The 27,294-nt window shown below is 56.4% G+C and overlaps 1 protein-coding gene across 1 annotated transcript; it reads right to left on the bottom strand.

Moving 5' to 3' along the window:
• ERAP1 (endoplasmic reticulum aminopeptidase 1) lies at nt 1-21,869 on the bottom strand. Its single transcript, XM_054398359.1, has 15 exons — nt 21,379-21,869; nt 18,015-18,153; nt 17,012-17,146; nt 15,645-15,765; nt 14,620-14,774; nt 10,806-10,919; nt 8,228-8,359; nt 7,022-7,153; nt 5,941-6,018; nt 5,388-5,545; nt 3,713-3,795; nt 2,313-2,496; nt 1,145-1,301; nt 871-1,055; nt 1-166 (listed from the first exon to the last, which is right to left on the bottom strand). The coding sequence occupies exons 1-15, from the start codon at nt 21,867-21,869 to the stop codon at nt 1-3; spliced, it is 2,430 nt and encodes an 809-aa protein (XP_054254334.1).
• Nucleotides 21,870-27,294: the final 5,425 nt, after the last annotated feature.

The following is a 27,294-nucleotide window of genomic DNA, read 5'->3' as shown; positions in this document are numbered from 1 at the left end:
TCACCACTGAAGCCTCTCCTGGCTCCTGCTGCAGCTGAGGGCCAGCTCCATGTCCTGCCTCTCTGTGCTGAAGGCAGGCAGCTGGTACCTGCTGAGGAGGAACTCCCAACCCTCTGCTGTCTGAGCTCCCACAGCGTACACAGCTGACTTCACATCTGCTGGCAAGCTGCAAGGAGAAGATTGGGGGCAAGGAGTTACTGCCCAGGCTCTGCCATCCCACCATCAGAGGGTCAGACTGGCACAGCAGGCACCTTGGGGGCATGTTTGAGGGGAGTTTGGGACACCAGGGATAGGTTGTGGATGTGGACTCCCTGGAGGTGTTGATGGGGAGGTTGGATGAGGGTTTGAGCAGCCTGGGCTTGAAGATCATCCAGTTCCAAACTCCCTGCCATGGGAGGGGGTTTGGAACTGGATGATCTTCAAGGAAGCTTGGAATTGGATGATCTTCAAGGTCCTTTCCAACCCAACTAACTCCACAAATCCAAAAACTTAACTGAAACAACCAAGATTTGAGCCCTAGATGACCTTCAAGTTCCCTTCCAACCCACTCCATGAATCCACAAATCTGAGACAACCAAGTTTTGAGCCTTGGACGATCTTCAAGTTCCTTTCCAACCCACTCCATGAATCCAGAAATCTAACTGAAACAACCAAGATTTGAGCTTCAGGTGATCTCCAAGCTTCCTTCCAACCCAACCCACTCCATGAATCCACAAATCTGAGACAACCAAGATTTGAGCCTTGGATAATCTTCAAGTTCCCTTCCAACCCACTCCATGAATCCACAAAACTAACTGAAACAACCAAGATTTGAGCTTCAGTTGATCTCCAAGCTCCCTTCCAACCCAACCCATTCTGCCAAGAGCAGACCTGAGGGTTCCATTGGACTGCTGCCACTGTGTGAAGTGTCTGGAGGCCTTGTCCAGGCAGGGTTGGTAGTGGTGCAGGCAGGCAAAGAGCAGCAGGGAGCTCCTCAGCAGCCGCTGGGACGCCGACCCCTCGTCACTCCAGGACTGGTGGTCAATCAGCTCCCTGAAGAGCCTCACGAGGTGCTCCTGGAAAGAGGGGCACCAGGAACACATCTGGGGCACTCCACTGGGCACAGACAGAGCTGTAGGGGGGGGCTGGGCACTGAGAAGCTGACCTGCAGCTGCTTGTTGGTGCCATCCATGCCCCTGGTCTCCATCAGCCTGTAGATGGGGATCAGTTCGTGCAGGCCTCGCAGGACAGGCAGGATCTCAGTCTCCTGCTGCAGGTACAGAGTCAGGTCCAGAGCTTTGGAGATGGGCAGCTGCTTGATGCTGGGGGAGCAGGGCAGAGGCAGAAGAGTTACAGCTACACTGAGAAGGCAAAGGGAGAGGTAAAATCCCAGCCAGCTTCTTCAGAAGATCTTCCAAAAGGTCCTCCAGAAGGTCCTTCAAAAGGTCCTCAAAAAGTCCTTCAAAAGGTCCTCCAGACCAAACAAACAGCAATACCTTGAAAGCATTTCAAGGTTGATCTGATGATCTCCAGAGGTCCCTTCCAAAGCCTCCCATTCCATGATGCTGTGGTTTCCAAACCCCTCTTCACTTTGCTTTTGTTGGAGTGATATGTGGCTGAGCAGCTACCTGAGCTCCTGCTTCATCCCCTGAGACATGTCTGACCTCTGCAGCAAGAGAGGGGCTGTGAGGCAGTGGTGCAGAAGGACCATGGAAGGCCCCATCTCATAGGATCACAGATGTTAGGGTTTGGAAGGGACCTCTGGAGATCTTCCAGTCCAAGCCCCTGCCAGAGCAGGACCATAGAACCCAGCACATGTCCCACAGGAACACATCCAGATGGGGCTGGAAAGGCTCCAGAGAAGGAGACTCCACAACCTCTCTGGCCAGCCTGCTCCAGGGCTCTGGCAGCCTCCCAGTGCAGAAGTTCCTCCTCCTGGTGAGCTGCAACCTCCTGTGCTGCACTTTCCATCCCTTGCCCCTTGGCCTATAGCAGGCTGCAGCTGAGCAGAGCCTGTCCCCTCCCTCCTGCCCCCCAGCCCTCAGCTCTTGGCAGACATTGAGCAGATGCCTCTCAGCCTTCTCCTCTGCACACTGCACAGCCCCAGGGCTCTCAGCTTCTCCTCCCCAGGCAGGACTCCAGGCCCTTCAGCACCTCATCTCTCACATGCCTAGGCCACCCCAGGCAGGTGTCCCTGCCCATGGCAGCAGGTTGGAACTGGGTGGTCTTTAATGTCCCTTCCAATCCATGCCATGGGATGGATGTCTGTCTGCAGTGAGCAGCAGCCAGGCCACCAGCACCTGTGTGTCCCTGTCAGGGGAGCAGAGCCTTACCTGACCATCTGGAACACGCTGTGGATGAGGTTGGCTCTGTCACTGCTGCTCAGCAGGGTGTGGTTGTCCCTCAGGAGGCTGATCAGGGAGTCCCAGCCCCCCCCTGCATAGTGCACGAGGTAGTAGCCCTTCATGTCCATATTGAACTTGATCCACTCCACCTCTTCTGGCAGGATGAGGACATCTGCAGACACACAGCACTCACCCCTGGGCCTCACTGCACAGCACAGAATCACTGAGGCTGGAAGGGCCTCCTGAGACCACAGACTGGCCTAACACCCCCACAGCCACCAGATCACATCCCCAGGTGCCACATCTACTCCTTCCTGCATCACCTCCAGCCATGGGGACTCCACCACCTCCCTGGGCAGCCTGTGCCAGTCCCTGACCACTCCTGCAGCAGAGATTTGTTCCCCATGTCCAGCCTAAGGCTCTCCTGGTGCAGCTTGAGGCCATTTCCTTTTCACCTGCCTTAGCTCCTAGGGAGAGGAGCCCAACCCTCACCTCACTGCAGCCTCCTGTCAGGGAGCTGTAGAGAGCCAGGAGGGCTCCCTCAGCCTCCTCTTCTGCAGGCTGAACAGCCCCAGCTCCCTCAGCCTCTGTTGTTCTTCTAACTAGAGCAGAGCAGATTGAGATTGCATGTGAGGAACAACTTCTGACCAGGAGGCTGCTGGAACACTGGCACAGGCTGCCTAGGGAGGTGGTGGAGGCTCCATCCCTGGAGATATTCCAGATGAGGCTGGACTGGGCTCTGGGCAACCTGATCTGCTGGGGGATGTCCCTGCTGAGTGAAGGGGTTGGACTGGATGAGCTTTGGAAGTATCTTTCAGCCCAGCCCACTCCATGATTCCAAGATTCCTTTCCTGAGACCTGCTCTCCACACCCCTCAGAAGCCTCCTTGCCCTGATCCTGCAGCAGTGGTGTAGAGCAGACAATGGTTCAGCTGCTGAGCAGCTGGAGAGGGCACTGCAGTGACAGCAGTAAGGGCACACCAGGTTGCTACCAGCAGGTCCAGGGCTCCATTCTGAAATTGCCCTGCAGGAGCAAAAGGCTGCAAACAAACCTTGAGTTCATCTTTACAAACACCTGAAGGATCTGTGGGGGCAAGAGGCTGGGGCCAGGCCCTGCTGAGTGGTGCCCAGGACCAGCAGAAGGGGCAAGGGGCACAAAGTGGAGCCCAGGAGGTTGGAGCTGAGCAGGAGGAGAAAGTTGTTTGGGGTGAGGGTGCTGGAGGGCTGGAGCAGGCTGGCCAGAGAGGTTGTGGAGTGTCCTGGTGTGGAGAGCTTCCAACTCCCCCTGGATGTGTTCCTGGGTGCCCCTGCTCAGGCGCTCAGTGATCTCCAGAGGTCTCTTCCAGCCCCTAGCATTTTGTGGTTCTATGAACTGGGGAAGGCAATTACCTGCTCTGGTTGTCATCAGGAACCTCTGGACTGTGTCAGACTTGCTGGTGATGTAGGTCAGGGGGATGTGCCATAGGGAGCTGCTGCAGAACAGAAGGACTTTGTTCACTGCAAGAACTTTGCCAAAGCTTCTCCAGCTTGTTCCAGCCCAGAGAGCCAAGCAGAGCCTGGGCTGCAGCGGGAGCAGTGTGGCCAGCAGGGCCAGGGAGGGGATTCTGCCCCTCTGCTCCACTCTGCTCAGACCACTCCTGGAGCTCTGTGTCCAGGTCTGCAGCCTCTGTTGCAGGAAGGGTCTGGAGGGGCTGGAAGGTGTCCAGAGAAGGGCCAGGAGGAGGAGCAGAGGGCTGGAGCTTCTCTGCTCTGGAGACAGCCTGAGAGAGCTGGGGTTGTGCAGGCTGGAGAGGAGAAGGCTCCCACGAGACCTTCCAGCATCTGAAGGGGGCTCCAGGAAAGCTGGGGAGGGACTTTGGAGGGTGTCAGGGAGGGATAGGAGTGGGGGAGATGGAGCAAAAGTAGAAGTGGGGAGATTGAGATTGGATGTGAGGAAGAAATTCTTGCCCAGGAGGCTGGTGAGACACTGGCAGAGGTTGCCCAGGGAGGTGGTGGAAGCCTCATGCCAGGAGGTGTTTGCAGCCAGGCTGGAGGTGGCTGTGAGCATCCTGCTGTGGTGTGAGGTGTCCCTGCCCATGGCAGGGGTTGGCACTGGGTGAGCCTTGAGATCCCTTCCAACCCAAACCAGTCTGTGACTCTGTGAACCTGTCCTCAGTGCAGAATCAGCTAACGCTGGCCAGGTTTCTCCTCATTAGTCCTGGGGCTGCAGCTCTCTGAACTTTCCAGCCCAGTCCCACCAGCACATCCCCAGCTCAGGCTCACCCAGAGGCCACTGCAGCTCTGCAGCCACAGGCCCCAGGGCCAGGCCAACCAAACCCACAGGTGGTGCTGATCCTGAGCTGCAGGAGAGGCTCACAGCTCAGGGAGGGTCTCTGCTTGTCACCCCTGGGACAGCAACGTGCCCTAGGGCCAAGAAGGCCAAAGGTCTCCTGGGGTACACCAGTGTGGGCAGCAGGGCGAGGGAAGATCTCCTGCCCCGCTGCTCTGCCCCAGCTGGAGTCCTGAGGCCAGTTCTGGGCTCCCTAGGATAAGAGGAACAGGGAATTGCTGGAGAGAGTCCAGGGGAGGCTGTGAGGATGCTGAGGGTCCTGGAGCAGCTGTGTGAGGAGCAAAGGCTGAGAGGCCTGGGGCTGAGAGCCTGCAGAAGAGCAGCCCCAGAGGGGAGCTGAGCAATGCTCAGCAAGAGCTAAAGGAGCTGTGGGGAGGGGACAAGAGGCTGGGGCCAGGCCGTGCTGAGTGGTGCCCAGGGCCAGCAGAAGGAGCAAGGGGCACAAAGTGGAGCCCAGGAGGTTGGAGCTGAGCAGGAAGAGAAAGTTGTTTGGGGTGAGGGTGCTGGAGGGCTGGAGCAGGCTGGCCAGAGAGGTTGTGGAGTGTCCTGGTGTGGAGAGCTTCCAACCCCCCCTGGGCACTGTGCTGCTGGGCAAGCTGCTGTGGGTGCCCTGCTGGAGCAGGGCTTGGGCTGGGGAGCTCCAGGGGTCCCTTCCAGCTCCTCCATGCTGTGGGTCTGTGCACAGCTCCTGCTGTACACTACCTGAGGTGTTTTGATCTGCATGCTGAGGTTTACCTTGTGGATGAGGAAGGCTCCACTCCCTTCATGTAGTGCTCCTGCTGCAGGTAGACATTTTTCCCTCTCACTGTGACTGTCACCAGGGGAAAGCCTTTCTGCACTGTCCAAGTGTCCATCATTGCCTTCATATCAAGAGTCTCTCCTTGAGTCCAATGCTGGAGGAGGTAAAAAAAGGCAGGTAAGAAGAGGAGGAAGCTGGGTGAGCAGAGTGATGGTGGCACAGAGGTGTCTGCACTTGGTCCTGATTAGACTGGGGGCCAGGACATCTCCAGATGTTCTGCTTGAGGACATTTCCATCTCATGCAGGACACTGCCTTGAGCAACCTGGGCTGGTGGAAGATGTCCCTGCCTATGGCAGGGGGCTGGAGCTGGAGGAGCTTTGAGGTCCCTTCCACCCCAACTCATTCTGTGAATCTATGAACCTCTGTCTAGAACCAGGACCTCTGGAAGGGGCATCTGACAATGCCATGGCACAGAAGAGTGACCTGAGAGGACAGAAAGAGGTGTCCAGCTCCTAAATATTGATGGTTAAAGAACTCAGATTGCTTACTGCACTTGAAGAAGGCTGTTGGCCTCTTCTGCAAAACCCTTCTTGTTCCATCTTCTCAGCACCTACTGTGGGGCAAACCTGCAAGGGAAAAGATCCTTGTGGTCACCTCATGTTGGTGTCACAGTCATGAGTACTGCTCACAGCCTTCAGGAGTGTATTAGAGAGACAAAACGTTCAGTAGAAGATACAGAATTGGAACTAAAGTGAGCTGAGTGGTGGTGTTGGTAAGGCTGAAGGGTGGGAACCACCCAGAGGCACCTGGGCAGGCTGCAGAGGTTCAGAACCTCAGGAGGGGCAATAAGGCCAAGGGCAGGGTCCTGCAGCTGGGGGAGGGCAGCCCTGGAGATCAACCCAGGCTGGGGGTGGTGAGATTGAGAGCAGCCCTGCAGGGAAGGACTTAGGGTGCTGGGGGAGGAGCTGGAGAGGAGCCAGCAATGGGCACTGGCAGCACAGAAGGCCAAGGGCAGCCTGGGCTGCATCCAAAGCAGTGTGGGCAGAGCTGGAGAGAGAGGATCGTGCCCCTCTGCTCTGCTCTGCTGTGCCCTGGGGAGAGCTCCCCTGCAGGGCTGTGTCCAGCTGTGGGCACAGCAAGACAGGAGAGCCCTGGAGCTGCTGCAGAGGCTGCAGAGGAGGCCAGCAAGATGCTGAGAGGGCTGCAGAAGCTGTGCTGTGGGGCCAGGCTGGCAGAGTTGGGGCTGTGCAGCCTGCAGAAGAGAAGGCTGCAGGCAGAGCTGAGAGCTGCAGTGCAATCTGTGCAGGGCAGCTGCAGGCAGGCTGGGGAGGGACTGTTCCCAAAGGGCTGCAGAGACAGGACCAGGGGCAATGCTTTGAGCAGAGCAGACTGAGATTGTGGATGTGAGGAAAAAGTTCTGCACCATGAAAGTGCTGGAACACTGTAACAGATCACTCGGGGAGGTGGTGGAGGCTGCATCCCTGGAGACATTCAAGGTGAGGCTGGACAGGGCTCTGGGCAACGTGATCTGGTGGAGATGTCCCTGCTGAGTGCAGGGGGTTGGACTGGGTGTGCCTTGGAGATGCCTTCCAACCCAAAGCTATGATCCTATGAAGAAAGAACACTTGCATTCGCCAGGCTGTTCCACAGGTCCTCATTTCTGGTGTTCTGGTAGCTGTATTTCTGCAGGTAGTGCACAAGCCCAGCTTTAAACACATCAGCAGTCAGGTAGTCCTGCAGCATACTCAATATACAAGACCCCTGAAGAGAGAAAAAACAAAAAAAAAGGAGACGAGGAGTTTAAAAGAGGAGGTCCCCTCACTCCCTCAGCTTGCCAGGGTGCTGGGCCAGCTCATTCCAACTCCACCACCACCTGGAAAGGTTGGACCAGGGGAGCCTTGGGGTCCTGCCAGGCTGGCACTCAGCTGGCAGGGAAATGTCAGCAAGCTACCCAGGAGCTGAGCTCTGAACAGCTCTCTGAGTGCAGAATGGTTGTGTTTGATGCAGCCTGGGACAGTGCTGCCTGTTTGCTGACCATGCCCCTTGCAAACACCACTGGGGTGTGCTGATGGATTGCCAGCAGCTCTGCAAGCCAGCACCACACCATGCTCCAGGGAAAAAGACTCCCTGGCTGAGAACACCAAACAATGGGTCAAGACCATTGGAGCAAAAGTAGAAGTGGGGAGATTGAGATTGGATGTGAGGAAGAAATTCTTGCGCAGGAGGCTGGTGAGAGACTGGCAGAGGTTGCCCAGGGAGGTGGTGGAAGCCTCATGCCAGGAGGTGTCTGCAGCCAGGCTGGAGGTGGCTGTGAGCAACCTGCTGTGGTGTGAGGTGTCCCTGCCCATGGCAGGGGTTGGAACTGGGTGAGCCTTGAGGTCCCTTCCAGCCCTGGCAGTTCTGTGGTTCTAAGACTATGCTGGTACAGAGCAGATTTCCCCTTAAGGTGGTGACCTTCACCCTTAGGGGTGGCAGAACTCCTCCCCAGTGCCATCACTCACCTGACTGTGGTAGCAAATGGCATCTCTCAGGACCCCTGCTAAAGGCAGTGGGAGGATTTCAGTGGGTTTAGGTCTGATTCAATGAGATGAAATAATTTCTTCCAGGTGTTTTTGGGTGTGCTTTGTCCTGGGAAAGGCAACAACCCCTTGGGGTTGGAAGTAGATGACCCTTAAGGTCCTTTCTAACCCAAGCCCTCCTCTGATTTGCATCCACCTCAGAGTTTTGGACAAGGCCTAAAGCCCTCAGCACCATGTGCCAGGGATGTCTGCTGTGCAGGGGTGACCTGAGTGGAACCACACAGCTGAGAGCAGCAGCAGCAGCCTGGTGCTTTACCTTGTCATAAGAAACATCATCAAACATCTCCAGGATGGCAGCTGGGTCTTCCACAGGAGTAGATATAGGGTGGGAGGAATTCAAAGCATCCACTGCCATGGCATCAAAGCACCTCCTCAGGAAATAGTCTTCCTAAGAGGAAAGCAAAAAGAAACAGTGCTGAGATGGGGTTGTGCAGGCTGGAGAGGAGAAGGCTCCCACGAGACCTTCTGGTGGCCTTCCAGCATCTGAAGGGGCTCCAGGAAAGCTGGGGAGGGACTTTGGAGGGTGTCAGGGAGGGATAGGAGTGGGGGAGATGGAGCAAAAGTAGAAGTGGGGAGATTGAGATTGGATGTGAGGAAGAAATTCTTGCCCAGGAGGCTGGTGAGACACTGGCAGAGGTTGCCCAGGGAGGTGGTGGAAGCCTCATGCCAGGAGGTGTTTGCAGCCAGGCTGGAGGTGGCTGTGAGCAACCTGCTGTGGTGTGAGGTGTTCCTGCCCATGGCAGGGGTTGGCACTGGGTGAGCCTTGAGGTCCCTTCCAGCCCTGGCAGTTCTGTGGGTCTGTGATTTAAGTTTTGCTCAGTGACCACTGGATGTTGTCCACTCCAGGTGCTGCTGATATCACAGCAAGAAAACAGAACCTCCATTTGTTGTTATTCCAGAACACAAGGACACTCCAAACAGAAACACAGACACACAGATGACTTCTGCTCTTCTAACTGCAAGATCACAGCCTGAGTGGACAGTCCCCACTGCTCTGAGGGGTAGCTGTGGGGCAGGGGACTTGCCACCCAACAGCTCTTGGAATATTGTGTCCAGCTCTGGGGTCCTCGGTCCAAGAAGGACACTGAGGGGCTGGATAGGGTCCAGAGAAGGGCAAGAAAGGTGGGGAAGGGTCTGGAGAACAAGGAGAAGACTCTGGAGAGCTGCTGAGGGAGATGGGGGGGATTGGAGCTCGAAGGCTCTGCAGGTCCCTGAGAGGAGGCTGCAGCCAGCTGGGGCTTGGGCTCTGCTCCCTAGGAACAAGAGACAGGGCAGGAAGAAATGGCCTCAAGCTGCCCCAGGGGAGTTTCAGGTTGGCCATGAGGAACAATTTCTGCCCCTTGAGTGTTGTCCAGGCCTGTCCCAGGCTGCCCAGGGCAGTGGTAGTCCCCATCCTGGGCAGGGGGGGGATTCAGAGCTGTGTAGCTGTGGTGCTCAGCACCATGGGGTGGTGGTGCCCTGGCAGTGCTCGGCTGAGGGTAGGACTCCATGGCCTCGAAGGCTTCTTCCAACCAAAGCCATTCTGTGACTCCTGTGACTCTATAATTGCCTCAGAGAGGTGCTCTAGGGGCTGCCTGGACTGGGTGACCTTGCATGGTCCCTTCCCATCCATGGCAGTCCCCAGCCTCTCCTGCTTCCTGGGGCTGTTCTCTGCCAGCTGTCAGACTCTGCCCTTGCCCTTCTTGGCTTTGATTCCCTTTCTCCCCACCCAGCTCTTCAGCCTGGCCAGGGCTGGATGGATGGCAGCACAGCCTGAGGGCTGTCCCCACTGCTCCCAACTGCCTGGCAGTGCCCTCTGTGCCCTCAGCCAGGTCGTTGATGAAGGTATTGAACAGCTCTGGTCCCAGTCCTGACCCCTGAGGGACTCCACTAGGCACAGGCCTCCAGCTGGACCCTGCCCCATTAAGGACAACTCTCTGACTTCTGTCCTTCCACCAGCTGACACCCAGCCCCCAGCCCACACTCCCTCAGTGTGGCTGTCAGGATGCCGTGGCAGAGATCAAGACAAACTACATCCACTGCTCCACCACCATCCTTCCACCTGCTCATGTCCTCCCCCAAGGCTGTCAGGTTGGTTAGACAGGACTTGCCCCCTGCTAAAACCCTGCTGGTTGCTGCCAAGAGCCTTTCATCCTTGACTGCCTGTAGACAGCACTAGGAGGAGCTGCTCCACACCTGGATGGGGTGAGGCTGACTGCTCTGTGCTTACCCAGCTCCTCCTGCTTGCCCTTTTTGAAGCCTGCAGGGAGCTCTGCTTTCCTCCAGCCCTCAGGCAGCTCTGCTGTTCCCAGGTTCCTCTCCTGTCACCAAAGGTGAAGGAGAGTGGCCTGGCAATCACAGAATGGTTTGGGTTGGAAGGGACCTCCAAGGCGCACCCAGTCCAACCCCCTGCACTCAGCAGAGACATCTCTACCAGATCAGGTTGCCAGAGCCCTGTCCAGCCTCACCTGGAATATCTCATCAGCCACTTCCCTGGGCAACCTGTTGCAGTGTTCCAGCAGCCTCCTGCTGCATAACTTGTTCATCACATCCAATCTCAATCTGCTGTGCTCTCATTTCAAACCATTGCTCCTGGCCCTGCCCCTGCAGACCTCTGGGAACATTCCCCCTGCAGCCTTCTTGTAGCCCCTGCAGGGACTGGAAGTCTGCTCTGAGCTCTGCCTGGAGCCTTCTCTTCTCCATGTTCTCTTCTCCAGTCCTGCTGCCAGGACTCACCACAGATGGAGAGTGGCCTAGCAGTGCCTTCCCCCAGCTGCCTGAGCAACCCTGGGTGCACCCCATACTGCATTTAGAAGGCAGTGGCTATGAAACCAAAGAGAGCAACTGCTGCTTACAACTCTGAGCTCTGGGTGGGTGACACTGACTGACACAAACTCCATGAACTTGGCAAAGCCTTCATTCAGCCACAGGTCATTCCACCACTCCATGGTAACCAGGTTGCCAAACCACTGTGGGGGAACAAAAAACAGAAAGAAAGTTTAAAAGTAAAGACTAAAATTCTCATGAATATATCTTACTGAGCTGTGAGGATCCTGCTTTCACTGACAACTTGCTCTGCTCTGGCCTCCTCCCACCACATTTCTTTTGTGGCTTCCACTCACCTGCTAGGAAGCCTTGTGAAGGACCCAGGTGTGGCAGGAGAGCCACACACCAGACTGTGAACCCTTCAAATCCTGCACCTTCCTCTTTTCACAGACTCACAGCAGCATCCAGGCTGGAGCAGAGCCTCAGGATCCCCAAGCCCAAGCCCTGACCTTACTCTCCAAGGCTCACCCCTAAACCACAGCCCCAAGCACCACATCCAAACCACCTGCAAACACCTCCAGCCTTGGCCACTCCACCACCTCCCTGGGCAGCACAGTCCAGGCCCTGACCACTCTTGCTGGCACAAAATCTTTCCTCCTGCCCACTCTGACCCTGCCCAGTGGCAGCCTGAGGCTGTTGCCTCTTCTTGTGTCCCTAATTCTCTGGGAGCAGAGCCCAGCAGCAGCCTCTGCACAACCTCCTTCCCCCTAGGGAGCTGCAGCCAGCCAGGAGCTCTGCCCTCAGCCTCCTCTCTTTCACACCAACCATCCCCAGCTCCTTCAGTCTCTCCTCAGCAGATTTCCTCCCCAGGCCCTTCCCAGCTTCCTTGCCCTGCTCTGCCCTGGCTCCAGCACCTCCACATCTCTCTTGTGCTGAGTGCCCAGCACTGGGCACAGCACTCCAGCTGTGGCCTCCCCAGAGCTGAGTGCCAGGGGACAGTCCCCTCCCTGCTGCTGCTGGACACAGCATTGCTGAGCCCAGCCAGGAGGCCTTTGGCTCTCTGTGCCACTGGGCACTGCTGGCTGCTCTTCAGATGCTTGGCCCTCAGCACCCCCAGGGCCCTTTCTGCCAGCAGCTTTTGGTGGCCTGCAGTTCATTTCAGGGGTGCAAAAGCAGCTCTGGAGCTGCTGAGATGCACACATCCATGCAGCCTTCGGCCAGAACTGTCCTTGAGATTCACACTGCAGCAACCTCAGGGTCAAAGCAATGTTCAGCTTCTAGTTACGAGGAGCAGCTGAGGGAGCTGGGGTGGAGAAGAGGAGGCTGAGGGAGACCTCATTGCTCTCTGCAGCTCCCTGAGAGGAGGCTGCAGCCAGCTGGGGCTTGGGCTCTGCTCCCTAGGAACAAGGACAGGATGAGAGGAGATGCCCTAAACTGCCCCAGGGGAGGTTGAGGTTGGCCATGAGGAACAATTTCTGCCCCTTGAGGGTTGTCCAGGCCTGTCCCAGGCTGCCCAGGGCAGTGGTGGAGTCCCCATCTCTGTGGGGGGGTTTCAAAGCTGTGGAGATGTGGTGCTGGGGACATGGCTTGGGGGTGCCCTAGCAGTGCTGGTTGACAGTTGTGACAGGGGAGGTTCAGGTTGGATGTTTCTTACCAGCAAGGGTTGTCAGGCACTGGCCCAGGCTGCCAGGGAGGTGGTGGAATCCTCATCCCTGGAAGGGTTCAAAAGCCCTCTGGATGTGGTGCTGAGGGAGGTGGTTCAATGGCAGTGGCCCTGCAGCAGTCATGGGGTTGAGCTCTGGGTGAGCTTGGACTGGATGAGTCATAGACTCATGGGTTCATAGAACACCAGGTGGGAAGGGACAATGAAGGTGGTGAGACACTGCCACAGGTTGTCCAGGGAGCTGGTGGAAGCCTCATCCCTGGAGGTATCACAGTCTCATAGAGGCTGGAAGAGACCTCCAGAACTCATCAGGTCCAACCCCCCTGCCAGAGCAGGATCACTGAGGGTAGTCTGCACAGGAACGCATCCAGGTGGGGTTGGAAAGGCTCCAGAGAAGGAGACTCCACAACCTCTCTGGGCAGCCTGCTCCAGGGCTCTGTCACCCTCACTGTCAAGAAGTTTCTCCTCGTGGTGAGCCGAAACCTTCTCTGTTCAAGTTTGAACTCATTGCTCCTTGTCCTATCACTGTGAACCACCCAAAAGAGCCTGGCCCCCTCCCCTTGACACCCACCCCTCAGCTATTGATAGACATTGATCAGATCCCTCTCAGCCTTCTCTTCTCCACACTAAACAGCCCCAGGGCTCTCAGTCTCTCTTCACAGGGGAGATGCTCAAGTCCTCAAATCATCCTCCTGGCTCTGCCTTGGACTCTCTCCAGCAGGTGTCTGTCTCTCTGGAACTGGGGAGCCCCAAACTGGACACAGGATTGCAGGGGTGGTCTGAGCAGGGCAGAGTAGAGAGGCAGAAGAACTTCCCTAGCCCTGCTGGACACCTTTCTTGCTGCACCCCAGGACCCCTTTGGCTCTCTTGGCCACCAGAGCACAAGTCCCACGCAGAACTTGCTGCCCACCAGCACTCCAAGGTCTTGCTCTGTGGAGCTGCTTTCCAGGTGTTTCAGGCCAGGCTGGATATGGCTGTGAGCAACCTGCTCTGGTGTGAGGTGACCCTGCCCATGGCAGGCGGTTGGAGCTGGATGAGCCTTGAGGTCCCTTCCAGCCCTGACAGTTGTGTGGGTCTATGACTCCAGGATCACCTTCTCCAACCTGAATGGCAGAGGTGGTATTGGGTTTGGCTGAGCTGGGGTTCATTCTACTCACAGCATCTTTCCAGTGCTGTGTTTTGCAGCAGTGGTTGATAACACAGCAGGGTTTTGGCTGCTGTTGTATAAGTATCCAGGCTGTGCCTTTTCAATGTTTCCCTGCCCCAAGAGTATGCTGAGGGATGGGCAAGCTGTTGGGAGGGCACAGGGCTGAGCCAGCCTGGCCAAAGAGATGCTCCATGCCATGTGCGGCCAGCTCAGAGAGAAGAATGAAGTGAAAGAAGGAAGTGCGGGATCTGTCCTCCCAGGCAACCTCCCAGCTCACAGAGCCCTGCTGCCCAGGCCCAACCAGATCCTGCTGGTGGGCAGCAGATACCAACATCTTTCTTCTGCTTTGGCTTCCATGCTGTCTACTGCTTTTTGCTCACTGCATGTGGCACTTCAGGCTGGCTGCCTCCTGCTGCTGCCACATAAGTCACACCTCTGGTGTCCAGCCCAGTAAGGTGCACACAGGAATCAGAGGCTTTCTGCCCATGGATTCTGCACACTATCAATCCAACTGCAAAGTCCTTCTCTTCCTCTCTCTTCCCTCTCTGCTCCCATGGGAGATGCTCCCTATCAGGTAACAGTGGGGGAGTATCTCAAGGGCTCTTGGGCCTGTCTAGTCCCAGTGCCAGGAGGAGAAAGGGACATGGGAGAGCAGTCTTAGACCTGGCCAGCCTGAGACCAGTAGAGGGGCCTAGCAGTGGGGCGGGAAGAAAGAACCCTGGGGTTTGGGTGTACCCTCAGGTGGGGAGAAGGGAAGTGCTGGGAGGCCTTTGGGTGTTGTGTAAGGGACTCTGTAGGCTTTGGGATTCTTTGGGACTCTTTGCTTTGCAGTTTCTGTAGCTTCACCAATTGCTTTTCCATTTCAACTTTCCATCACTCTCCAATCCGTTTGTGTGAGGGTCATTCTTCTGTCCCTCTCAGGGCAAGAGAGGATCTGCCTGGCCCTAAACCAGCACAAAGCTCTCCTCCAGCATCAGGAGCTCTGTGGGTCCTGTGATTCCATGGCTCCAAGATGCTCCCATCCACACAGGATCCCTCAGCACCACACCCTCAGCAGGCTGGTCCCAGCTGCCTCCTCCTGCCCCAGGCTCACCTGATGGGCCAGCTCATGGGCTATCACAGTGGTGATCCACAGTTTAGAGGCTGAGGAGGACTTCTCAGGGTCATACAGCAAGGCTGACTCCCGGTAGGTGGTCAGCCCCCAGTTCTCCATAGCACCAGACTGAAAATCAGGGATAGCTGCTAAATCTAGGGGCAAAAAGAAGGGGATATTCAACCAGTACTGGACCCAGGTGTCTCAGGAAAGAACTCACCCACACAGCTCACTTCATCACCTTCAGCAGCCTGGGCTGGTAGGAGCTGTCCCTGCCCATGGCAGGGGCTTGGTACTGAAGGAGTTTCCAGGTCCCTTCCAACCCAAACCATGACTCTTTGAGCTGCGGTTGTTTAGCCTGGAGAAGAAGAGGCTGAGGGGAGAGCTTCTGGCTCTCTACATCTCTCTAAAAGGAGTTCTTCTAAGGGCTGTCTTCAATGTAATCACAAAGTGCAATTTAAAGAATAGCTCTGTGCAGAGAAGGAGGATTTTCAGCTGCCAGGGGAGCTGTGTCCTCAGTTCTGAGGCAGCCAGGTGAAAATCTGTAAGCTCAGCTTGGCTCTGTCCTCCCAGAGTCCTAAATTGGCTCAGGTTGGAAGGGAGCTCATCCCCGCCAACCTCCCCTCCATGCCCAGGGACACCTCTCTGCTGCACTCAGCTGCAGCCACAGCCTCCCTGGGCAGCCTGTGCCAGACTCTCACCACCCTGGCACTGCACAACTTCTTCCTCAGCTCCAGTCCCACCCTGCTCTGCCTCAGCTCCCAACCATTCCTCCTGGTTCTGTCTCAGACCCCCTCAGCAAAAGTCTCTCTGCAGCCTTCCTTCAGGATCCCTTCAGGTCCTGGCAGGCAGCTCTGAGGTGCCCCTGGAGCCTTCTCCTCCCCAGGCTGCACACCCCCAGCTCCCTCAGCCTCACAGCAGAGCTGATCCAGCCCTGTCTTAATTCTCTGAATTACTGATTTTGTGCTCTCTTACTCTCCATGCTTAATGGCCTTGAGTACACCAAATAAATACTTGCCACTCACCCTGCTTAGGCAGAGGGTATGGAATCTTGAAGTAGTCCTCATAGAAGTCCAGGAGCTTCACTGCTGCCTCCAGGGCATACTCAGCTTGGCTGATCTTCTCTGGCACTGTGTAGACAGAGATCTGCAGCACAACAGCAGGCAGCACATCAAAACCAGCACCAGGAGCTCGCATAGGTGGCTCTTTAAGACAGGATCAGCACTAAAAGGGGCACTAAAGCTCACACCTAAACCTCCTCCACAGCTGCTACTGAAACATCTGCAGGAAAATCATAGCAGAAGTGGGATAAAAGTAGTAAAAGTTGCCAAGCACAAATGCTAAGTCCCCACAGAGGCTTCTGCAACCTCCACCCCACCATGGCAGAGGCACTCAGCTGAACCAGGTCTGCTCTGGTGCTGATTCTCCATGAAAGTTTCTTTCATTTGCCATGAATCATAGAATCAGTCACATGAATGTCTGCAGGGATGGAGCCTGCAGAAGCTCCCTGGGCAGCCTGTGCCAGTCTCTGCCCAGCCTCACTCTGCACAACTGCCTCCTGCTGTCCAACCTAAGCCTGCCCTGCTCCACTTCCAAACCACTGCCCCTGGGCCTATCCCCACAGCCCCTTCTGAGCAGTCCCTCCCCAGCCTGCCTGCAGCTGCCCTGCACAGATTGCACTGCAGCTCTCAGCTCTGCCTGCAGCCTTCTCTTCTGCAGGCTGCACAGCCCCAACTCTGCCAGCCTGGCCCCACAGCACAGCTTCTGCAGCCCTCTCAGCATCTTGCTGGCCTCCTGCAGCCTCTGCAGCAGCTCCAGGGCTCTCCTGTCTTGCTGTGCCCACAGCTGGACACAGCCCTGCAGGGGAGCTCTCCCCAGGGCACAGCAGAGCAGAGCAGAGGGGCACGATCCTCTCTCTCCAGCTCTGCCCACACTGCTTTGGATGCAGCCCAGGCTGCCCTTGGCCTTCTGTGCTGCCAGTGCCCATTGCTGGCTCCTCTCCAGCTCCTCCCCCCAGCACCCCAAGTCCTTCTCTGCAGGGCTGCTCTCAGTCTCACCACCCCCAGCTTGGGTTGATCTCCAGGGCTGCCCTCCCCCAGCTGCAGAACCTTGCCCTTGGCCTTGTCGAGCCTCCTGAGGTTCTCCTCAGCCACCTCTTCAGCCTGCCCAGGTCCCTCTAGATGCCATGAAACAAACTCCTATGCATAAAACTGTACAAAACCCAACGCCAATGACATGTTTGAAGCCATCAAAGCTCAGGGTGCAAAGCAACCATCCCACTGCAAACCACATTTCCTTCTTCCCTGTAAAACACTGATACACACAAATCCAGCAAACCATTCCTGTGTTCACAGAAGCTGGAAAAGCTCTCAGGAAGGGAGATCAGAGTTACCTTAACTCCATGGCTGCTCATTCTGCTGATGGACTTAAAGTCTGAAATGATGAAGGCCACCAGGTAGGTGCTCATCCTGACAGTGGCATCAAAGTGGTCCTCCACAAGCCAGGGAGACAGATTCACAGACTTCACCTGAAAAGCCACCACAGTTCATCACCTTCAGCTGGGAGGGATGGTGGTGGAGGATCTGGGCCCCAGCAGCTGTCACATTTCTCCTCATGCTATCTTTCAAGGACTTGGCAGATTGGAGCTGCTGCATTTTACAGGTGCTGCACTGCATGGGGAAGGTTTAACTTTCAGATGTTCAGAGAGTCACAGAATGGTTTAGGGCTGGAAGGGACCTTCAAGACCACCCAGCTCCAGCCCCTGCCATGGGCAGGGACACCTCCCACCAGCACAGCTTGCTCAAGGCCTCATCCAGACTGGTCCTGAACACCTCCAGGGAGGAGGCAGCCACAGCCTCCCTAGGCAACCTGTGCCAGTCTCTCCCCACCCTCACTGCCAACAATTTCTTCCTCCTCTCCACTCTCACTCTGCCCTCTCCCAGCTCAAAGCCATTCTCCCTCATGCTGGCACTCCCAGCCCTTGTCCCAGGTCCCTCCCCAGCTCTCCTGGAGCCCTTCAGGTGCTGGGAGGCTGCTCTGAGGTCTGCCTGGAGCCTTCTCTTCTGCAGGCTGCACAGCCCCAACTCTCCCAGCCTGTCCCACAGGGGAGGTTCTACAGTCCCCTGAGCATCTCCAGAGCCCTCCAAGCATGTTGGGAGTAAGATAGAGACTATGAAGCTGCATTGTGCTGATCACTGCCACACCCCTGCTGGGAAGCAGGGCCCTGCAGGGTGCATTATCTCCTTCCTTCCTCTCCAGCCCAGTTGCAGGATCACCTCCACAGCACCACACACTCATAAGAACAACTCCAGGAGCATTCAGATCACACTCCCACGTTCTGCTCTCATTCCAAAGGTCACACAGGTCAGCAGAGGGTTTGAGAAGCATCCACCTACAATGGGCATGTTGGAGAGGGCGAGGTGCTGGGGGTCCCTGCGGATCTGGATGGAGAAGGTGGCCTTGAAGGCTGGCTCGTCGAAGCAGGGGAAGGCCATCCGGGCAGCTGTGGGCTCAAACTGTGTCACAGCCAGCACCCTGAGTGAGGGGAGAGAAGAGAAGAGAGCTCTGCTCACACCTGCAGTGCTCAGCCCTGTGGTGGGTTGAAAATTCCACCCACCGCACTGAATTTGCCAGACCAGCTCAATGGAAGCAAATGAGAGCTGTGTTTACAAGCCAGACTACAATCTGCAATGGAATGCAATGGAAATGCACAAAATACACAGCATTTACCATATTTACAATTACAAAGAGCACCAGGACCCCCTGGCCAAAGGCCAGGGTAGCTGCTAATAGCTTCTCTCTCCCTGCCTCCCCCTTGTACCCCTGTGCAAAAGGGACAAGAGAAAGAGCTGAGAGATGTTAGAAGTTAGCCAAAACAATGCAGCCAAGGTCTAGCAGAATCCAGTTAGTATCTCCCAGCCCAGCAGAGAGAGGGGTTGTTTTGTGCAACTAGTTTAAGTCTTTTCTCTCTCCAATGGGCTTGTTTAGAATTATCATTAGTTTCCTTTTTTACACCCAATGGTGATTTATTTACATTCTACTACTTTCTGTTCAAGATCTGTGAAAAGATTTTACAGGCAGAGCCTAAAGCTGCCACATCCTCTCAGGCAGCAGGGAGGTTGTGGCAGTTTTAGACTATGCCTTTAAAGTTTTTTTCACAGCTCTTGAGCAGAGAAGTAGTAAAAATGTAAATAACCCACCACTGGCTGTAAAAGGGAAAATAAAGATTATTGTAAACAATCCTTTGGAGAGATATCTCCCAGAAGATTTGGTTCCCAAAATGATCTCTGCCTCTTCTCACTTCAGGTTGCGAGATACCAACTGTGTGCTTCTGCTGGCCTCTGCTTGACCTTAATCACAGAATCAGAGAATCAATTAACCAGGTTGGAAATGACCTTCAAGGTCATCTAGTCCAACCGATCACCCAGCACCATCTGATCAACCAACACATGGCACTGAGTGCCTCATCCAGGCTCTCTTCAAACACTTCCAGGAATGAGGACTCCCCCCCATCCCTGGGCAGCACGTTCCCATGGCCAGTCTCTCTTTCGGGGAGGAATTTCTTCCTCAAATCCAGCCTGAACCTCCCCTGGTGCAGCTTGACACTGTGTCCTCTCCTTCTGTCCCTGGCTGCCTGGGAGAAGAGCCCAACCCCCCCAGCTACAACCTCCCTTCAGGTAGTTGTAGACAGCAATGAGGTCTCACCACTGCATCACTTTTGCTTTGGCTAAGTCTAATATCTCTGCTTCTCTCTTGTCGCTTTTGCACAGGGAGAGGGAAGCTGTTGCAGCTCCCCTGGTCTTTGGTGCTGTTTGTAATTGTAAATATGGTAAATGCTGTGTATTTTGTGCATATCCATTGCATTCCATTGCAGATTGTAGTCTGGCTTGTAAACACAGCTCTCATTTGCTTCCACTGAGCTGGTCTGGCAAATTTAATGTTGGGGGTGCAATTTTCAACCTACCACAGAGGAGAGCCCCAGCACGGTGGAGGCTGGAAGGCACTCTGTGAGTGACAGCACAGAGGAAGTGGCACAAACCCTGGCTGAGCTCAGCAGCCCTCTGCGGCTCTGTGTGGCTGGCACCCAGCCCTGTGCTCTGCTGCTGCTCTCTCACCAGCTCCAGAGAGCTGTGGAACCTTCTGGCTTTGCAGAGCACACAGCAGAGCAAGCTGTTGGCTGTGGCTGCTGCAGCTCAGCATCAACTTTCTGCACAGCACCAAACTGAAACGAGGAGTTTGGAGCTTGCTGCAGAGCAGGGAGAGTGCCACAGGGAACTGCTTCTGCCTTGTGAGTGTGGCTGACAGGGAAGGGTCAGTGCAGGGAGCTTGAGAGTGTGTTGTGATCCCAGACCCACAGCATGGAGGGGTTGGAAGGGAGCTCTGGAGCTCCCCCAGCCCAAGGCCCTGCTCCAGCAGGGCACCCACAGCAGCTTGCCCAGCTGCACAGTGCCCAGGGGGGGTTGGAAGCTCTCCACACCAGGACACTCCACAACCTCTCTGGCCAGCCTGCTCCAGCCCTCCAGCACCCTCATCCCAAACAACTTTCTCCTCCTGCTCAGCTCCAACCTCCTGGGCTCCACTTTGTGCCCCTTGCCCCTTCTGCTGGCCCTAGGCACCACTCAGCACGGCCTGGCCCCAGCCTCTTGCCCCCTCCCAACAGTTCTTTTAGCTCTTGCTGAGCATTGCTCAGCTCCCCTCTGGGGCTGCTCTTCTGCAGGCTCTCAGCCCCAGGGCTCTCAGCTCCTCACACAGCTGCTCCAGGACCCCCAGCAACTTTGCAGCCTGCCATGGACCTCTTCCAGCAGTTCTCTGTCTGTCCTGAACTGGGGAGCCCAGAGCTGACCCCAGGACTCCAGCTGTAGCCTGACTAGGGCAGGGTAGAGATGCTCCAGTCCCCTCAGCATCTTTGCAGCCCTAAACACACAGAGACAAAATAACTACAGCTGCTCCCAGGAACAGACTGACAAACATCCAGGCTGGAGTAGATCCTCAGGTTCCCCAAGTCCAAGCCCTGACCTTACTCTCCAAGGCTCACCCCTCAACCACAGCCCCAAGCACCACATCCAAACCACCTGCAAACACCTCCAGCCTTGGCCACTCCACCACCTCCCTGGGCAGCACAGTCCAGGCCCTGACCACTCTTGCTGGCACAAAATCTTTCCTCCTGCCCACTCTGACCCTGCCCAGTGGCAGCCTGAGGCTGTTGCCTCTTCTTGTGTCCCTAATTCCCTGGGAGCAGAGCCCAGCAGCAGCCTCTGCACAACCTCCTTCCCCCCAGGGAGCTGCAGCCAGCCAGGAGCTCTGCCCTCAGCCTCCTCTCTGTCACACCAACCATCCCCAGCTCCTTCAGTCTCTCCTCAGCAGATTTCCTCCCCAGGCCCTTCCCAGCTTCCTTGCCCTGCTCTGCCCTGGCTCCAGCACCTCCACATCTCTCTTGTGCTGAGTGCCCAGCACTGGGCACAGCACTCCAGCTGTGGCCTCCCCAGAGCTGAGTGCCAGGGGACAGTCCCCTCCCTGCTGCTGCTGGACACAGCATTGCTGAGCCCAGCCAGGAGGCCTTTGGCTCTCTGTGCCACTGGGCACTGCTGGCTGCTCTTCAGATGCTTGGCCCTCAGCACCCCCAGGGCCCTTTCTGCCAGCAGCTTTCCAGCCACACTGCCCCACGCCTGCAGCACTGCTTGGGGTCGTTGTGCCCCAAGGGCAGGACCTAGCACTTGGCCTTGCTGAAGATCACCACGCTCTGCTCCCAGGCAGCATTACCTGAGCTCTCCCTGTGGGGTCCGGTAGGTGCTTTTGTAAAAGCCATGGAAGGACTGCGAGAGCCTCGCCGCGTACCGGATGCGGATCGTGTAGCGGCGCCCGGGGAGCAGCGGCCGCGGCGGCAGCAGAGCCACCAGGTCCCGGCGGGGCTCCTGCAGCACCCTCAGCGGCAGCCCCGCCGCCTCCCCCAGGGTGGCTTCGCTGATGTTCAGCTGCTTGCCGTGCAGGATGACGGCGCCCGTCTGCCGGGTGGCCAGCACCTGGATGTCGGCGGTGCCGGCGAAGGTCAGCGTGGTGAGGTTGGGGTGGATGAGGAGCCGGTAGTGCAGCGGCACGACGTGCGTGGGGAGCCGCACCGCCGCCCACGGGAACTCGGCGCTCTCCGGGGCGACGGACAGAGCACGGGCCGCGCACAGCAGCCCCAGCAGCGCCGCGGACACGGGCGCAGGTAACGGCACCGAAACGGGTCCGGCCCGTCGCGGCCAGGCCATTTCGGACGGACCCGGGCGGGTTGGAATGGAGCCACCGGGATGGAGCCGCCGGGCAGACTGCCCGGTACCTACCGCCTGACCTTGGCCCCCTCCGCCCGTCCGGTCCCTCCCGGCTCGCCTCAGCCTGCCCTGTACCTAACGCCAGACCCCGGCTGCCCTTAGCCCGCCCGGTAACTACCGCCGAATCCCGGCTCCCCTCAGCCTGTCCGGCACCTTCCGCCTAACCTTGCGCCCCTCACCCCGCCCGGTGCCCCCCGGCTCCCCTCAGCCTCTCCGGTGCCCGCCGGCCCCCCTCACCCCGCCCGGTACCTCCCGCCGGCCCCGGCCCCGCCGCCGCTACCAGGGAGCGGCCAGAAGTGGGGCAGCCAGGACGAGGGGCCCCCAGAGGTCGAGGGTTTCACCGTTCCCGGCCGCGCCGCCGCCAGCCGAGCTCGGAGAGAAAGCGAAACCGAAAGCCGTGAGGGCCTGTGGAGGGTGGGGGAGCCCGGCCCAGAAGCTCCGCGGGGCGTGGAGAGGGAGCGGCCCCGCCGGGCACGGCGGCGGCGCTGAGCCGGAGCCAGCCGGGAACAGGTGTGGGGCTGCGGACCGGGCCCCTCCCTGTAAGGACACTGAGGGGCTGGAGAGGGTCCAGAGAAGGGCAAGAAACGTGGGGAAGGGTCTGGAGAAGAGGGCTAGGGAGGGAGGAGCAGCTGAGGGAGCTGGGGGGGGTTGGGGTGGAGAAGAGGAGGCTGAGGGAGACCTCATTGCTCTCTGCAGCTCCCTGAGAGGAGGCTGCAGCCAGCTGGGGCTTGGGCTCTGCTCCCTAGGAACAAGGACAGGAGGAGAGGAAATGGCCTCAAGGTGCCCCAGGGGAGGTTCAGGTTGGCCATGAGGAACAATTTCTGCCTCTTGAGGGTTGTCCAGGCCTGTCCCAGGCTGCCCAGGGCAGTGGTGGAGTCCCCATCCCTGGGGGGGTTTCAGAGCTGTGTGGGATGTGGTGCTGAGGGCCAGGGCTTGGGGGTGCCCTGGCAGGGTTGGGCTCATGGCAGGACTCCACGATCTCAAAGGCCTCTTCTAACCAAAGCCATTCTTTCATTCACGGATGGATCCCTGAGGCACCCGGCATCACTCTGTGTCTCTCCTGCATTGTCTTGTCTCATGCCAGAGGCTGCAGGACAAAGGCTCCTGGCACCCCAAGCCACAAGCAGGGGAGGTGGTGATGAGCTGAGGGTGCTTGGAGCTGCAGCTTGGCCCTGGGCTGGGGATTTGGCTTCCCAGGGCAGGTAATGTTCCCCAGGGGTAGAGTCCCCATCCCTGGAGGGATCTCAAAGCTGTGTGGATGTGGTGCTGCTGGGGGCCATGGTTTGGTGGTGCCCTGGCAGTGCTGGGGTAAGGGTTGGACTGAAAGATCTCCTCCAACCCAAACGATTCCAGATTCTGCCTCGATTGCTGCAAAAGCCTTTAACTTCTCAACATTTAATTCCTCCCTTTTGCAGCCCTCCCACAAGAGCAGCCAAGATCTCACAGAACCACAGAGTGTTAGGGGTTGGAGGGACCTCCAGAGATCACCCAGACCAAGCCCCTGCCTGAGCACCCAGGGCAGGGCACAGAGAACACATCCAAGGGGGGTTGGAAGCTCTGCACACAAGGAGACTCCACAACCTCTCTGGGCAGCCTGCTCCAGGCTCTGGCACCCTCACAGGATCAAAGTTTTCCCTCCTGTGGCACCTCCTCTGCTCCAGCTTGCCCCCAGTGCCCCTTGTGCTGTCCTTGGCCATCCCTGAGCAGAGCCTGGCTCCAGCCCTGCACATCTTTATCCCAGCCATGAGGGCAGCCCTCAGGCTCCTCTGCTCCCAGCTCCAAGCCCCAGCTCCCTCAGCCTGGCCTCCCAGGAGATGTTCCTCTGCCTGCAGCACCTCTGTGCCTCTGCCATGGACTCTCTCCAGCAGTTCCCTGAGCTCCTGCTGCAACTGAGGGACCCACAACTGGACACAAGATTCCAGAGGAGGCCTCAGCAGGGCAAGGCAGAGGGCAGGAGAACCTCTCTGACCTACTCCCCACAGCCCTTCTGATGCACCCCAGGCTGCCCTTGGCCTCCTTGGCCACCAGGGCACATTGCTGGCCCAGGGGCATCCTTCCGGCCACCAGCACCCCCAGCTCCCTCTCCCCTGCACTGCTCTCCAGCAGCTCAGTCCCCAACCTCTCCTGCTCCCTGGGGCTGTTCTCTGCCAGCTGTCAGACTCTGCCCTTGCCCTTCTTGGCTTTGATTCCCTTTCTCCCCACCCAGCTCTGCAGCCTGGCCAGGGCTGGATTGATGGCAGCACAGCCTGAGGGCTGTCCCCACTGCTCCCAACTGCCTGGCAGTGCCCTCTGTGCCCTCAGCCAGGTCGTTGATGTAGGTATTGAATAGCTCTGGTCCCAGTCCTGATCCCCACTAGGCACAGACCTCCAGCTGGACCCTGTTCCGTTGACCCCAGTCCCCTGAGGGACCCCCACCAAGAAGATAGAAGTTCTGTGGAAAGACAGGACCATGCCAACTAAAGCCTTGGTGCTGGAGTATGCACAGACAAGGGCCCAGCCTCCTTAACCCCAAGGGTCCCTTGGTGAAGGCTGAATTCAGGCCAAGCTTCCCTTTGTGCAGCCCTCAGGCAGGGCTGAGGCTCAGGCTGGGACATTGTGCAGTGCCACCCAGCCATGGTGGCATCTTCCCAGGTGCTGCACTGCCTGCTGAGCTCCTCTTGGAACATCAGCACTGGGTAGTCCTCCTGTTCTGCCAGCTGGGCACATTTCAGCTGTGAGATCCACCCTGGTAGGGGAGGACCTGGGTGCCCCTTCCTTGCAGGAAACTCTCCCACAGTTCCCTGTCCCTCCTGAGCCAGGGAGCCCAGAACTGGTCCCAGGGCTCCAGATGTGGCCTCACCAGGGCAAAGTAGTGGGGGAGGACCACCACACTCTTCTGGTGGGTGGTGCTGGTGCTCCTGCCTCCCTCCTGGCTGTGGGAAGAGCTGGGGGGCAGGGGTGGCCATGGCCCAAAGGGCAGAAGCCAGGTGGGCCAAGGCTGGCAGCCCCCATGGCTGTGCCATGGAGCCTCAAGAGCAGCCAGGTGCCATGGCAGGGCTCATGGTGGTGATCTGGGCAGGAAGGAGCCATCCTGCAGTGACCTTAGCACAGCTCAGGCATTAGTGAAGAGGCAAAAGGACTTTGGGAGCTGTTTGAGCTTCTTTCCCATCCTGCTGCCCCTCAGACACCCGCACTGGGTCCCACCCTGCCATGTCCCCAGGCCACTGCCCAGGGTAGGCACGGAAGCAAACTCTACAACTCTTTTTGAAGAGTTCTAAAGCAGCTATGTTTTATGGTGGTGCTGGGTGCCAGCGGATTTCTCCACTAAGCTTGCATGCTGTACAGTGTTAGTAAGGGATTTATATAGTGTCAAATCACACATATCCATTAAAATTCCACGAGGAGACCTTCTTGTGGCCTTCTAGCATCTGAAGGGGGCTACAGGAAAGCTGGGAGGGACTCTTCAGGGTATCAGGGAATGACAGGACTAGGGGGGAATGGAGCAAAACTAGAAGTGGGGAGATTGACATTATAGAATCATAGAATCAGTCAGGGTTGGAAGGGACCTCAAGGCTCATCCAGTTCAACCCCCCTGCCATGGGCAGGGACACCTCACACCAGATCAGGCTGGCCAGAGCCTCATCCAGCCTGGCCTTAAACACCTCCAGGGATGGGGCTTCAACCACCTCCCTGCACAACCCATTCCAGGCTCTCACCACTCTCATGGGGAAGAACTTCTTCCTCATGTCCACTCTGAATCTCCCCACTTCCAGCTTTATTCCATTCCCCCAGTCCTATCACTCCCTCATAGCCTAAAAAGTCCCTCCCCAGCTTTCTTGTAGGCCCCCTTCAGATCCTGAAAAGCCACAATAAGGTCACCTCGGAGCCTTCTCTTCTCCAGACTGATTGGATGTGAGGAAGAAATTCTTGCCCATGAGGGTGGTGAGAGATTGGCATAGGTTGCCCAGGGAGGTGGTGAAAGCCTCATCCCTTGAGATGTTTAAAGCCAGGATGGCTATGAGCAACCTGCTGTGGTGTGAGGTGTCCCTGCCCATGGCAGGGAGTTGGGGCTGGATGAGCCTTCCAGCCCTGACAGTTCTGTGATTCTATGGAATGCTGGGGTTAAGGTAATTAATTCTAAGAAACCATTTGCACAGACCAGCCCGCAAATTCTTCCCTTCTATGCTTGCAGGGAGCCATCTGATGATGGTAAGTGGGGGTCTTAGGATGAAATAAGTCGTCTTCTTCCCGAAGTAAACAGTGTTCCTCACAATTGTACTTCTCACCCTGTACCTCTGAACTGGTTTGATGCTTCCATCATCCTCTTGCCAGGTATCACAGGCACCTATCCTTGAGCCTTTATGTGGTAGTTGATTATGAGCTACTTTATCAAGCCTGTGGCCTGGTAATGACCTACTTACCAAGCCTACTGGTCCTTTGATTTAGAGAAGGACATGAAACTCAGTAAGTTTCTTGTATTATGCTTTTATTACAGCGCTGGACACAGGTAGGATCTCTCCAAAAGACCTGTGTGTTGAAAGAGATTTCAGTACAAACTTATATAGTCCATGTTTCTTATCTTATTCGGAAATATATCAATGTGAAAATAACAGAGGGATGTTGAGGTTTACACAGGCAACCCTGTTTCCTCCTGTCTATACAAAGGTTATCTATCTAAAGATGACAGGGGATGGCCATATTTCACAGAATGTCAAAGGTTATCTATACAGGGGATGGAAGTCCTGGTTCCTGTTTGTTGGGCTTTTCCTTCTTTTCTTCAATCATTTCCCCCCTTTCTACCATCCAATAGTATATTCCTATACTATATTTTCTTAAAATAATTTCCAGTTTCCAACTCATGCCTATCATTTTTATACCTCTCATATGATTTCACATCACTCTTTCCAATACACATAATTACCTTAATCAAGACTACTATTAATACTATTAATATGATAATCATTACAATTCCTACTAATAATTGTTTAAGCCAGAAAATGTTGGGCATCCACGAGGTTAACTTCTCCCAGAGGTTTGAAAATCCGTATGATATATCATCCCTGCTCACTTCATGGAATACCTTACTTTGTTCCCATATTTTATGCAAGTCCATTTCTATCTTCTTTTCCTCATTTACATATGTGCAACAACTATCATTCACTATTGTGCATAGTCCTCCTTCTTTGGCAAATAAAATATCCAGAGCGTATTTAAACTGTCCTGTAATTTTATGCAGACTCTCTATTTCCTTCTGCTCTGCACGAATGGCATCCTCAGTTGCTGCAAGGGCAATCTCCATACTGGCTGAGATATTCACTATAGCCTTTTCTAATTCACTCACTCCTATCATAGGAATCAGCCATCTGACAAAACTATGGAATCCCGT

The sequence above is a fragment of the Indicator indicator genome (genome assembly GCF_027791375.1).
Source record: "Indicator indicator isolate 239-I01 chromosome Z unlocalized genomic scaffold, UM_Iind_1.1 iindZ_random_scaffold_125, whole genome shotgun sequence".
NCBI lineage: Eukaryota > Metazoa > Chordata > Aves > Piciformes > Indicatoridae > Indicator > Indicator indicator.
This window is presented reverse-complemented; position numbering and strand designations above follow the sequence as displayed.

Excerpts from the sequence above, each read along its gene's own strand:
- ERAP1 (XM_054398359.1), bottom strand. The coding sequence starts at position 21,869 with ATGGCCTGGCCGCGACGGGCCGGACCCGTTTCGGTGCCGTTACCTGCG. Across the intron at positions 18,154-21,378 it reads ACCCCACAGGGAGAGCTCAG|GGTGCTGGCTGTGACACAGT; the intron begins GTAATGCTGCCT and ends CCCCTCACTCAG. Across the intron at positions 1,056-1,144 it reads GCACCAACAAGCAGCTGCAG|GAGCACCTCGTGAGGCTCTT; the intron begins GTCAGCTTCTCA and ends CCCTCTTTCCAG.